The 13,624-nt window shown below is 31.7% G+C and overlaps 6 protein-coding genes across 6 annotated transcripts; 4 read left to right on the top strand and 2 right to left on the bottom strand.

Moving 5' to 3' along the window:
* Nucleotides 1-225: 225 nt before the first annotated feature.
* On the bottom strand, nucleotides 226-1,668 carry DUG1 (metallodipeptidase; the record flags this gene model as incomplete). The annotated part of the gene is made up of 1 exon (XM_046077049.1): nucleotides 226-1,668. The coding sequence occupies one exon, from the start codon at nucleotides 1,666-1,668 to the stop codon at nucleotides 226-228; it is 1,443 nt and encodes a 480-aa protein (XP_045934756.1).
* A 1,336-nt stretch (nucleotides 1,669-3,004) lies between these two features.
* SCDLUD_002275 (allantoate permease family MFS transporter) lies at nucleotides 3,005-4,711 on the top strand (the record flags this gene model as incomplete). Its single annotated transcript, XM_046077048.1, has 1 exon — nucleotides 3,005-4,711. The coding sequence occupies one exon, from the start codon at nucleotides 3,005-3,007 to the stop codon at nucleotides 4,709-4,711; it is 1,707 nt and encodes a 568-aa protein (XP_045934755.1).
* A 404-nt stretch (nucleotides 4,712-5,115) lies between these two features.
* Nucleotides 5,116-6,168, top strand: SCDLUD_002274 (uncharacterized protein; the record flags this gene model as incomplete). The annotated part of the gene is made up of 1 exon (XM_046077047.1): nucleotides 5,116-6,168. One exon carries the CDS (start codon nucleotides 5,116-5,118, stop codon nucleotides 6,166-6,168), a length of 1,053 nt encoding a protein of 350 aa, XP_045934754.1.
* Nucleotides 6,169-6,886: 718 nt separating this feature from the next.
* SCDLUD_002273 (uncharacterized protein) lies at nucleotides 6,887-7,873 on the top strand (the record flags this gene model as incomplete). Its single annotated transcript, XM_046077046.1, has 1 exon — nucleotides 6,887-7,873. One exon carries the CDS (start codon nucleotides 6,887-6,889, stop codon nucleotides 7,871-7,873), a length of 987 nt encoding a protein of 328 aa, XP_045934753.1.
* A 151-nt stretch (nucleotides 7,874-8,024) lies between these two features.
* Nucleotides 8,025-10,424, bottom strand: ADE57 (bifunctional aminoimidazole ribotide synthase/glycinamide ribotide synthase; the record flags this gene model as incomplete). Its single annotated transcript, XM_046077045.1, has 1 exon — nucleotides 8,025-10,424. The coding sequence occupies one exon, from the start codon at nucleotides 10,422-10,424 to the stop codon at nucleotides 8,025-8,027; it is 2,400 nt and encodes a 799-aa protein (XP_045934752.1).
* Nucleotides 10,425-11,332: 908 nt separating this feature from the next.
* On the top strand, nucleotides 11,333-13,375 carry MTO1 (tRNA modification protein MTO1; the record flags this gene model as incomplete). The annotated part of the gene is made up of 1 exon (XM_046077044.1): nucleotides 11,333-13,375. The coding sequence occupies one exon, from the start codon at nucleotides 11,333-11,335 to the stop codon at nucleotides 13,373-13,375; it is 2,043 nt and encodes a 680-aa protein (XP_045934751.1).
* Nucleotides 13,376-13,624: the final 249 nt, after the last annotated feature.

Here is a 13,624-nt window from a genome sequence, read left to right as displayed (position 1 = left end):
ATTTCATTTAGTCCTTTTTTTTTGTTTTTTTTTTTTTGCTGTATTTCGTTCACTTGAGCAGTTTGCTATCAAAAACTAGATTTACGACACGTCTACCCGGATTTATAATATACTCGAACAAATCCAAAGCAAATTTGTTGGAATAAACAACTTTATACATTTTATACGACAAAAAAAAAAAAAAATTAAAACATTATAAATAATACGTAAGTACAAGCTGGCTTATCAATCTTCAGAGTAATAGAGCAAATAATTTGCCATAATTTTCATACCGTTGATGTAGTTACTTACATCTAGTTTTTCATTGATAGAATGGGCAGCATCATCGCCTCTACCCATAGGTAACAACAAAACGTTTGTTTTCAATGCTTTTTCAAAGGTTAAAGTAATTGGGATAGATCCACCTTCTCTTGTCAAATCTGGTTCTACACCATAAATATCTTTGGTGGCTCTTGCGGCAGCAGTAAACGATTTATTAAATGGATCAGTAATCCAATAATTACCATCATGAACTAATTCAGTCTTGAATGTGTTTGGTGACTTTAATTCAGCAAAAACTTTGTTACAGTGGTCTATAACTAGTTGATCTAGTTTCTTACTGTCTATATCTGGAACAGTTCTGATACTAAACTTACCGATAACTTGACCGGGAATAACTGTTTTAGCACCAGGACCATAAAATGCGCCTTCTACACCATGGATGGATAAAGATGGATATCTCCATCTATGCATCAAAATGTCCCTTTTATTATCATACAAAGAAGTTTTTGAACCTATTGCTTGGTTTAACTCTTCCACACTAAAATCGATCTTTTCATAAATTTGATTTTCAGTTTCAGTAACAGGAGCAACCATCTCTTTTATACCAGCGATTTGAATTTCACCATTGGGTTTAACCAATGATTGTAAAACATGAACCAAATCAATCATTGGTTCAGTAACACAACCACCAAAGACACCAGAATGTAAATCAGCTTTTGGTCCTTTGATAGTAATTTGGTAGTAATTACAACCTCTCAAACCATAAGTTAAAACTGGTTTTTTGGTTCCTAGCCAATAATTGTCACTGATACAAACAGTATCTACATCTTTGAAATATTTATCAGCTTCTTCAATAATCAATTTGTCTAAGCCAATGGAACCACTTTCTTCCATACCTTCAAAACAAGTGATTAAATTAACTGGTAATTCTTTACCAGCTTCTCTATAAGCTTGTACAACGTTTAACCAGCCTAATAAGGGACCGGTATCGTCAGTAACACCTCTACCACGCATTATTTGTTTTTCTTCATCTAAATAAAAGGTAAAAGGTTCAGTGTCCCATCCATCTTCTTTTAAAGCTGGCTGAACATCATAGTGACCATAGATTAAAATTGTTTTTTTTTTGTTTTTAGAATCATTGTTACCGTATCTGGATAAAATAACGGGTGGCAATTTTAAATTAGAATCGGAAACTGGAGGTGGTTGAACGCCCAAATCTTTTAACTGAATATCGTGGAAACCCAAGTCCTTTAATTGTTTGGCAAGGAAGTGTGCCTTTTCCACAACTTTTGGCCTCAAGGATTCATCACCAGAAACGGCTGGAATAGCGATAGCATCACTTAGTCTTTTAATAAAAGTAGGTTTCAACTCTTCTATTTTATTTAAAACTGGATTATTGGATGCCATTCTTGTTGATGTTAGAGTTAAGATGTTTTTTTTGGTACTTTTTGATCTAATAATTAACCTTTTAGTAAACTTGGGTAACATAGACAGGATAATTGAAGAATAAGGCGAACAATATTGGTTAAAAGTAGCCTTTTGAACTTTGAAATATATATATTTTATTTTCAGACACTGCTAAAAAAGTTATAAAAAAGAATAAGAATAAAAAAGAATAAGAATAAAAAAGCCATTTTTCCTCGAGATTGTTTTTTCTTTTTCTTTTTTTTTGCGGGATAATTTTATTTTTTTGTTTTCAGGTTGCAAGTTTATTTAAGCGTGAGGGGGCAAAAAGGAAGAGAAAAAATAAATTATGATAATAGAGAAATGTACACTAAAATTGAATAAACAACTTTTGACACATTTTTTTTTTTTATGTTTTTCATACAAGAATGGAATAATATACACACGTGATTTCAACAAAACCTACAAAAAAGGACAACCACATAGAAATATTATCAAGTAATCCGTTCGTATGAAGTTGTTGAATCCGTCGTTTCAAACTCCGTTTTTTATTATTATTATCATTTTATCTTTATTTTCGGTTAAAAGTTTTTAGTAATTAACCACGAAATACAAATATTCTTTTTCTACATAAAAAAAAACAAAAAAAAAACTCGCTTTTCTAAAAAAGAATTAAAATTGACTCGGTTTTTAGCACCTTTTTTCTCATCAAAATGCCGTTGGTATTACACACTTTGCTCTTATCTTTCTCTTTCTATATATATATTTCTTACCGCTTGATAAATAAATTATAATAAATCATATCTTGAGTCATTGTAATCTTATCACATTTCTATTGCTCTGTGTTTTAGATTCTTTTACATTCTTTTAGATAAAAACTTTAAAATAACAATAATAAATCATTTGAATGCATAATACACTGCACATAAAACATATATCAAAATAATAAACAACTACATAGATATCATATTTACATAAATAGATAAGCGACTAGATAAAGATTGAAATCGTTTTGTAATTATCAAGATTAAAATCTAAATCTAAATCTAAATCTAAATCTAAATCTAAATCTAAAAAAAAGATATTGAAGAAGAAACCATCGATTTTAACTAATTAAAATATGAAACTGATAACACTCGAAAAATAAAAAGACTTTTATATATATTAACATATATACAAATAAATTTATTCATTTTGTTTTTTTTTTTTTTTTTTTGTTATCCCAATTCTCTTTTCTTCACCCTGATGCATTACTCTATATAACAACAATGTTTTTTTAAAAAAAAAAAAAAAGAAAAAACCAAAAAAGAGAAAATCATAACATTGATCCAACAAAATAATGGAGAAAAATAGTAATATCCATAATGCCCTAGACACAGTATCGTCTGATACCATTTCAAATAGTGATAACAAACATCTTAGTGGTGATGTTATCAAAGATGAAAAAGTTCAACATATAGTTTCAATCACACAGGGTGAAATTGGTGATCCTAATCCAATTGCCACAATATTATCTCCACATGGCAAGGAAGTTGTTGTTACGGGTGATGTAGATGATGCTATGAGACTAGCTTTAGAAGCTGAGGATTTACAGGTGACTCCAGAAGAAGATCGGAAGTTGTTGAGGAAAATTGACTTGTATATGTTTCCATTGATGTGTCTATTATACGCTATTCAGTTTATGGACAAAGTTACCAATGGTACTGCCGCTATCATGGGTCTAAGGACAGATTTGAAAATGCATGGTACAGAATATTCTTGGGTTGGATCTGCCTTTTACTTTGGTTATTTGGGTGGGTTATTCGTCTTGCCACCACTACTACAAAAATCACCTTGGTTTATGAAAACTGTTTCTGTCGTTATTTGTCTTTGGGGTATGGTTTTAGCTTGTCATGCTGCACCATCTATTAATTATCCTGGCTTTATCTTTTTGAGGTGCTTACTAGGATTCATGGAAAGTGCTATAACCCCATCATTTACTATTATAATGTGTCAGTATTGGAAAAAGGAAGAACAGTTCAGTAGAGTTTGCTTGTGGTTTGGTTGTAATGGCTTGGGTACCATTTTAAGTAGTTCCATCTCATACGGTTTGTATATTCATAAAGATTCCTATAGCATTAAAGCCTGGAAAGTTTTATTTGTTGTTACAGGTATGATGACTATTTTCACCTCGGTTTTAATGTTTTTCCATATTCCAGATAGCCCTGCTAAGGCCTGGTTCTTAAATGAACGTGAAAAATTGATGGTTGTCAACAGAATCAAATCCAATCAGCAAGGTTATGGTAATCATCATATTAAAAAATCACAAATTATTGAAGCCTTTAAAGATATAAGAACATGGTTATATTTTCTGTTTTCTGTTTGCTCCAATATTCCTAATGGTGGTATTACAAATTTCAGTTCTATTTTGTTAACTGGTGATTTTGGATATACTTCCAAACAAAGTTTATTAATGAATATGATTGGTGGTGCAGTGGAATTTGGTGGTTGTCCGTTATTCGGATTAATGTGTGCTTATCTAGCACGTCGCAATTTGAAAAAAAATGGCAAATGGAAATACGGTTGGATGGGTCATAGATTAGTCTGGGCAATTTTCACTAATAATATTATTATTGTTGCTACGTGTATGTTAGCCTTTGCCAGTAAAGATAAAAAAGCACGTTTGGCTGGTGTTTATTTGATTAGTTTAAGTCCTGTTTCATTTATCTGTATTTTATCATGTGTCAGTTCCAACACTTTGGGTTACACTAAAAAATGGACTGTTTCTTCAATCAATTTGATGTCCTATGCAGCTGCCAACATCGCTGGTCCACAGACTTTTATTGCCAAACAAGCTCCTGGTTATCAAGGTGCTAAAGTTGCCATGGTTGTTTGTTACGCTTGTGGTACTGTGGTTTTGTCTATTTTGTATATGGTTAATATTATGGAAAACAAGAAAAGAGATAAATTAGCAGCAGAAAGGGGGCCAGAAGAGGTTGTTGTGGAAAATTTAGAATTTGCTGATCTCACAGATTTTGAAAACCCTAATTTCAGATATGCTTTATGAATAGTACTACCTGGTATGATTTTATTTTGATTTTTTTTTCAATTCAAACATGTCTTAAAAGAAGCTGAGCCTTTTGATTTATTTATTTATTCTTCTACTTTTTGTTGATATATTTTAATTGTGTTTTTGTCTATAGTTGATCTATAATATATATGTTAAATGAAAAAAAAAAAACAAGGAATTTTATTCATTGTTATCTATTTATATCTCTTTTTTATTGTAATTTTTTTTTTTTTTTTTTTTTTTTTTTCCATTTCAATATATCACTAATTACTATATCTCGGAAATATTCATTTGATTTTGCTAACTCATATTTAACAATATCTTTTAAAAATAGTGAACCACGTTACATCGAAAGGGAAATAAAATACATAAATAAATAAAGTATAATAAGTTGACAGCCAATGAAGGACAATGTTACACCCCAAACGACAGGCACTAAAGCTATTACAAGTACAACAACAGAATTCAATCCAACTGTTGTTTTGCTCGGTAATACAGCCTCTTCCATTTTCACTACCTCGGTTACCCAACCGTTTGAATTTTTAAAAGTTGGTCAGCAACTAAATTTTGGTTCTAAAACTTTCAATATGTTGCACAAAGTTAAATATTATTTCACTGGATTAAGTTCTATGAATATTTCAGTTATAGGTAGAAATTTGATAACATTTGGCGTTTACAATCAAGTTTTAAAATCACTACAAAACTATAGAACTTTAGAGAACAGTGCCAAGATCCCATTTTTCAACAATCCGGAAAATGATGTATTGATTGCAGGGATTGCTGCTATTTTCACTGAGGGCTTCTGGTCGGTTCCATTTGAAAATATTAAAACAAGAATGATTGAAAATGCTCTTTTACTTTCCCAACGTGAACAACAAGATACCAGTAGTAATAATGCTAATAATAGTAATATTCATAACGAGCGTCGTACTTTCCATAAAAAAAATTTACCCAAACATATCGAGATATATGAATACTATCAAAAAAATCCCTCAATTGCTTTCCATAAAGCAGTAAGGGAAATTGCCCAAAAAAATGGGATCCGTGGGTTTTTCAATGCCAGTGGTCTAACAATCATTAGAAGTATGGGGAATGCATCTTTAAGTTTTACATTTTTCAATTTTTTAAAAAATAAGTATAATCAAGATAATTCAGAAGTCATATCTGTTGCCTTGGGTTTAACTTCATCATCGTTAATTGTTGGCCTAACACAACCCATTGATGTTGTTAAAACAAGAATGCAGAGCAGTCAGTACGCTCATCATTATTATAGGAATAGTGTTAATTGTTTCTATCGTATGTTTATAGAAGAAGGCTACAGGTCGTTTTATAAAGGGTGGTGTCCCAGGTTGTTTAAAATAGGGATTGTTAATGGTGGTGTTGGTTTTGGAATCTATCAATACGTAGAGAATCTAGTGAACTTGATGAATGGAGAGAAGAAATTAAAGAGTTGAATTGAATAAAATGTATTATTTTTTTTTATCTTTTTTATTCCAGTTATCAACACCCTCATACATCAAATGCAAATCAGTTATTAAACAAAACAAAACAAAAAAAAGTATTTGCACCCGGTCAAAAAAAAAAAAGTAAATATATTCAAAATTTGGCAAATTTCATCTCTATGTTATATATATATTATTATCACTACAACAGTAATAATAAGAATCATGTTAATAAATACGACAATAATTGGTCAATTCTTATTATTACCATCAATAATTAACATTTTATTTCCAAGTAATTTCTTTTATCTCTTATCTTTTCTTTTATTTTTTTATTCAATTTTTATTTATTTATTTTTTTTTTTTTTTTTTTTTTTTTTTTCCAATTTTTTTTTTTTTAATCATCTAAATAATTTTTTTTCTTTATTTTTTTTTTTCTTTTTTTTTTTTTCAGAATAAAAATATAAAAAAAAAAAAAATAGTGAACCACCATTGAACGATTGAACATCGTCTTAATTAAAAGATCATTCAGCTCGAAGACACTCAACAAATAATTGCATTGAATTTTTATTTTTAACTTTTATTTTTAATTTTTCTTTTTAATTTTTCTTTTTTTTTTTTTTTTTTTTTTTTTTTCCTTTCAAGTTACCAAGGAACATTACTCAATATCCCGGGCCACACAATTATCCACAATTTCTGTTATTTTTCCCTTCATTTCTTTTAATAAAGCATGAGTAGTGCTAACAACAAAAACAAACTATCAAAGAAATATGCTCCTCATATTGTAGCAGCATCTTCCATGCTTGCCTCTATAACAACTATGTCTTTATCGCATCCTTTTGAAGTTTTGAAAATCGGACAACAACTAACTTTTGGAAATACAACATTTAATCCTCGTCATAAGATAAAATATTATTTTAAAGGTTTGAGTAGTTTGAACCTGGCTATTGTAGGCAAAACTTTTATTAGGTTTAGAGCTTACGATTATTTTTGTAATCTATATGAAAACCCTCAGACGGGTGAAATTAGCAAGTTTGACATGTTCAAAGTCGGGGCATTTTTAGGTTTCATAGAAAGCGTTTGGGTTATTCCGTTTGAAAATTTAAAATCCAGACTGGTTGGAAATGGTTTGACCACATCAGAAAAATTACAAGGCAGAACGAATATAGGGCCTTTGCCTAGTAAATTGAATAGAAACCCGGTTTATGATATCTATTCCAACAGATTCAGCATATATTATAGGAACGAATACAGAGTTAAACCTTCAATGACATTCCCTCAAGCAGTTAAAGAAATATGGCAAGTTGATGGTGTTAAGGGTTATTTTAGAGGCAGCTTAGCCACAATGTACAAAAATATGGCCAGTGCCTTTATTTATTTTTCATTTTATTCCTCAATGAAAAATGCATTCAATAAAGAAAATGATCGGTCGAAATCCATATTAATAGGTGTAGCATCATGTTCATTAGTTGTTATTTTCACACAACCAGTAGATCTAATCAAAACCAGACTACAAAGTAATAGATATGGTCCTAGATATTATACTGGGAACCTAGATTGTTTTCGTCATACTATTACTGAAGAAGGTGTCTCTGCTTTCTTTAAAGGTTGGTTTCCAAGGCTTTTAAAGGTTGGTATAATCAATAGTGGTGTTGGGCTTGGATTGTATCAATACTACGAAAAAATACTAACTCTAGATGACAGCGTTTTCCAATAAAATAACACCAGTAATTAAATATATATATTTATTATTTGTCAAAAGAAAACGCGCAAGAGGAAATCATATCACTTATTTTTTTATGGTTTTTGTACGGTATACTCATAAATTTATATATTATACAACTCTATACACACAATCATCGGAAAAATTAATATAGATTGGTAGCATTTTCAACAACACAACCAGGTTCATTTGCATTCTTCTTTTCAACTAAATAACCAATATTGTAGAAAATCTCATTTTCTTCTTTTAGTAATTGTTCAACACGTTCAACGTTTTCTTTCTTAACAATTAAAACCATACCAACACCCATATTAAATGTTTTTAAAATATCATCAACTGGAACATTACCAGCTCTACCAAACCACTTGAAAACTTCTGGTATTTTCCAGGCAGAAATGTCAACACGGGCTTGTAAATGCTTTGGCAAGGCACGTGGTATGTTTTCAACTAACCCACCACCAGTAATATGAGCCAACCCCAATAATAAATCTTCCCTTATAGATGGTAATAACTGTTTGACGTAAATCCTAGTTGGAATCAAAATAGCCTCACCCACAGTTTTTGATGAATCCCATGGACATGTCTCGTTCCATGCCACACCAGTGTGTTCAATGATCTTTCTAACTAAGGAAAACCCGTTTGAATGAACACCATCAGAGGATAATCCTAGTAGAATATCGCCTGCAGACATAGCGTCTATCTGTGGCAAAACCTTATCTTTGTGAACAGCACCGACAGCGGTACCATTAGTATCATAATGTCCAGGTGCATACATCCCTGGCATTTCAGAAGTTTCCCCACCAACTAAAGCGCAGCCGGCTTGAATACAACCATCTGCAACACCAGAAACAAACTCCGAAGCAACTTTAATATCTAAACTGCCAGTAGCAAAATAATCTAAAAATAACAATGGCTCAGCACCTTGAACAACTAAATCATTGACGTTCATTGCAACCAAATCAATACCAACTGTATTGTGAATGCCAGTTTCTTGTGCAATTCTTAATTTCGTACCAACACCATCAGTGGCAGCAACTAAGAGCGTATCGTCCGTTTGGTAACCAGCAGCCTTCAAATCAAAAACACCGCCAAACCCGCCAATATCGGAATCAGCACCTGGTCTTCTGGTAGACTTGACTTTATCTTTAATCTTTTGAACCAATAAATTACCGTTATCAACAGAAACACCAGCAGCGGCATAGGTAATAGACTCTTTGACTGCATTTTTAAAAGCCTTGTGGGCTATGTCTCTTCTGAAATACTTATTGGCAAAATTAATTTGATCAACACCGGCATAAACGGTATCCAATGCTTCTCTAATAGTCGAGCCAGTCGAGGTTACAGCAATAACTCTACCCCCATTAGTAACCAGTTCGTTGCTCTTGGAGTCTAATTTGGTCCCAGCTTGGAAAACAAAAGTGTTGTCCGGTATTTTACCAATGGTTATTTTATCCCCTTTTTTATAGCTTTCCGGATATCCACCAGCAGCAATAATAACTGTTGTGGCAAAAGTGTTTGGCTTGATATTAATTTCAACAGAATCTAATCTATGCTCAACAGCAGCCAAGAAAACTTGGGCTAAATCTGTAGAATCACTCAATAAAGGCAAAACAGTTTCGGTTTCTGGATCACCAAATCTAACATTATACTCCAAAACTTTGGGACCATTTTCGGTCAAAATAATACCGGTAAATAAAACACCCACAAATGGAACCCCATCTTTTCTCATACCATCGATAGATGGCTTAATAATTGTGGAATTAATCTCCCTCAATATTTTTGGAGTAGCAACAGGAGCTGGTGCATAAGCACCCATACCACCAGTGTTTAAACCAGTATCGTTTTCACCAATTCTCTTGTGGTCCTGAGCAGCTGGTAAATTAAAATACGAGTAACCATCTGAAATAGTCAAAATAGAGATTTCATCACCTTCTAAAAATTCTTCGATAACAACAGCATCACCGGCGTCACCAAATTGCTTCTCAACCATAATGGTTTTCAAATCCTTGTGTGCTTGTTGTTTAGTTTCCGGAATTAAAACACCCTTACCACCAGCAATACCATCTGCTTTCAAAACTATGTTATAATCAACACTATCCAAGTATTTGGCAGCCTTTTCATAAGAGGTAAAATTTGCATAGCGAGCAGTAGGAATGTTGTGTTTAGACATAAAATCTTTGGAGAATGTCTTAGAACCTTCAAACCTGGCAGCTTCAGCACTTGGACCAAACACTGGAATACCGATCTTGTAGAAAATTTTGAAAATACCATCAACTAAAGGCTGTTCTGGGCCTGGAACAACAAAGTCAATTTTTTTTTCAAGTGCAAAATCAGCTAATTTTGAAAAGTTGTTTGGAGATGGATTTAATTGTGGCACATTTATAATTTTATCGTTCTTCATGGATGCAGTACCACCATTACCTGGACACACATATATTTTGGAAACAGAATCGGATTCCGCTAGCTTCCAAACCAAAGCATGTTCTCTACCACCATTACCTAAAACTAAAATATTCAAGTCTGTTTTGAATATATTGGAAGTCATAATTATTATCTTATTTAGTAAGTACTATTGAGTTTTTATTTCTCTTTGTTTTTTTATTCACACCTTTTTTTTTTTTTTTTTTTGGTCTGTTGTAAGATCAAAAAGACTAAACTTTCGAGCAACATTAACCAAATTAATCAAAAAATGAAAGTGATGGGAAAAAAAGATTTTTAAAAAAAAAAAAGAAATGCAAGAGTAACCCAACATTTATTTATATATACAATTTGAAAAAAAAAAAAAAAAAAAAAATTATAAAAAAAAAGAGAGAAAAAAAAAAAAAGAAACAAAGAAAATGAAAGTGAAAAGAGGTTAACATCTTTCCCATTCAATTTTATAATTGTTGTTAAAGAAATAAATAAAAGTATTAACTTTTACTCAAACAAGACAAAGATCATCATTAATTTAATCAGTTGTACCAAACATTATTTCTTCAAAGATTTGAATGCAATAATACTTGAGATGGGTTAAAATAGGAATATAACCAGATTCTTTTCATTGTATTTCCATTCATTTTCATAAACAAACAAAATAAATAAAAAAAGAGACAGATAATTAATATATTCTCTTTGTTTTAAAATAAACGTGACTTTAATTAATTACATCGCACATTTTTAAAAAAAAAAATATTAGATCCAATTTTAAAGAGAAGTCAAAGCTGGGTAAGTAGCACGAGGCTACCATTCTTTAAAAAAGAAGTCAATTTTATATATATATATATATATATATATCATGTCCGCATGTCACTTATCCGCTTTACCGAAAACTGAATCTCAAATATTTCTTTTCTTTTCTTTTTTTTTTAAAGCCTATCAAAAATAGAATCGAAATTTATTTCAACTTGTAAATATTTACCACTATGTTATTATACATCTTTTAAAACCATAGACATATAAAAACAAATATACAAAATGTTAAAATATAAAAATAATCTTCTACCATTACCCAGATGGTTTGTATCCAATAATCCCTCAATAATAATATCCAAAAGAAACATTTCACTAAATGCCGATTTAGCTAACGCTTTGAAAAGCTCTACTACAGATCATGGTGTCATTGTTATTGGAGCTGGACATGCTGGTATTGAAGCCAGTACTGGTTCAGCTAGAGTTTTATCTAAAACCAATACAAGAACTACCTTGATTACTCCATATATCGACAAAATCGGTACTTGTTCTTGTAATCCATCTATGGGTGGTGTGGGCAAGGGTACTTTGTTAAGAGAGGTAGATGCCTTGGATGGAATAGCTTCAAAGGTGACTGATTTGGCTGGCATTCAATTTAAAATGTTAAATAAGAAAAAAGGCGGACCAGCTGTTTGGGGTCCCAGAGCACAAATTGATAGAAAGCTTTATTTGAAAGAAATGCAAAAGAAAGTGCTAAATTATGGTAATAACTTGCATATAATAGAGGGTAAAGTTCATGATATTATTATAGATCCAAAAGTTAACAAAGTTTGTGGTGTTATTTTAGAAGACTCGAATAAAGTATTAAAGTGTTCGCAAGTGGTTATTACAACGGGAACATTTTTAGGTGGGGAAATTCATATTGGCATGGAAAGCTATCCAGCTGGAAGAATCGGGGAAGGCCCAACTTATGGTATATCCAAGACTTTAAAAGATGCTGGATTCCAATTAGGCAGGTTGAAAACGGGTACCCCTGCACGACTTGATGGTAATACCATAAACTTTTCCATTTTAGAAAAGCAACATGGAGACGACCCACCACATCCAATGAGCTTTTTAAATGAACAAGTGGCCATTAAAGACCAAATTGTTTGTTATGGTACCCGTACAACAAAGGAATTGCACGATTATTTGCGTAGCAATTTGGATAAATCCATTCACATTATTAAGGAAACTGTCAAGGGTCCACGTTACTGCCCGTCCTTGGAAGCTAAAATCACTAGATTTGCTGATAAAGAGTCACATAAAATCTGGTTAGAACCAGAAGGCTTGGACACAAATGTCGTTTATCCAAATGGTATTTCTAATTCAATGCCTGAAGATGTGCAGCTGAAAATGATGAGAATGATTCCAGGTCTAGAAAATGTTGAAATTATCCAACCGGCTTACGGTGTTGAGTATGATTATGTTGACCCACGCTCCTTAACACAAACATTAGAAACTAAAAAAGTCAAAGGTCTTTTTTTGGCCGGTCAAATTAATGGTACGACTGGCTATGAAGAAGCTTGTGCGCAAGGTTGTATCGCTGGTATTAATGCTGGGCTAGCGGCAAGAGGCGATAATAAGTCGTTGAAAATAGGGAGGTCTGATGGATATATCGGGGTTTTGATAGATGATTTGATCACTAAGGGTGTTGAAGAACCATATAGAATGTTCACTTCAAGAAGCGAGTTTAGGGTGACCGTCAGAGCTGACAATGCAGATATAAGATTAACAGAACTGGGACGTGATGTTGGTGCAGTTCTAGATGAAAGATGGACCAAGTATTTGCAAGATAAATATATATTTGATTCATCAATTGAAAAATTGAAAAACTTTGTTCAAACTACTCCTAAATGGAATGCATGTTTAACAGATTTTTTTTTAGCAGACAGCAGTTCTAATAAATCAGCTTGGAATATGTTTAGACTCAACGGTGTCACATTGGAAATCCTGGCTAAAGCTGTGCCTGAATTGAATATTAATATAAATGAAATACCAAAACATTTGGCTTTAAAAATTAATGTAACTGGTAAATATGAGCCATATATTCGGAAGCAAGCTCAATATATTAAAGCATTTCAAGCTGACGAATCTATGCTACTACCAAAAAACTATGACTATAATCAGCTACCATCAATAAGTTCTGAATGCAAATCACTATTAAATAAAATCAAACCTGTAACAATTGGTCAAGCAAGAAGGATTCAAGGAATAACGCCAGCATCCATTTTTGAACTTTATAGAATAGTGAGGTCTATGCAATCTGAAATAAAATCAGCTCAATAAGTATAATATATTTTTAAAAAAAAAAAAATAAAAAAAAAAAACTCCTGTAAATATTATATATATATATTTTTAGACTGTGCATATATGTAACTAAATATTCTATCAATTAATTAAAAAAAAAACATTTAATTACTAGATTTATTTAGTTTGTTTGAATGGTTTTTTTGTTTAATACTTAAATAGTTGGTGCGTTCTATATGCATAACTATGTGATATATTCTTGATGATTTGTTATATAAGATTGTATTT

The sequence above is a fragment of the Saccharomycodes ludwigii genome, chromosome III (assembly GCF_020623625.1).
Source record: "Saccharomycodes ludwigii strain NBRC 1722 chromosome III, whole genome shotgun sequence".
Taxonomy (NCBI): domain Eukaryota; kingdom Fungi; phylum Ascomycota; class Saccharomycetes; order Saccharomycodales; family Saccharomycodaceae; genus Saccharomycodes; species Saccharomycodes ludwigii.
The sequence above is the reverse complement of the archived record's forward strand: the minus strand, read 5'-3'. Positions and strand labels throughout refer to the sequence as shown.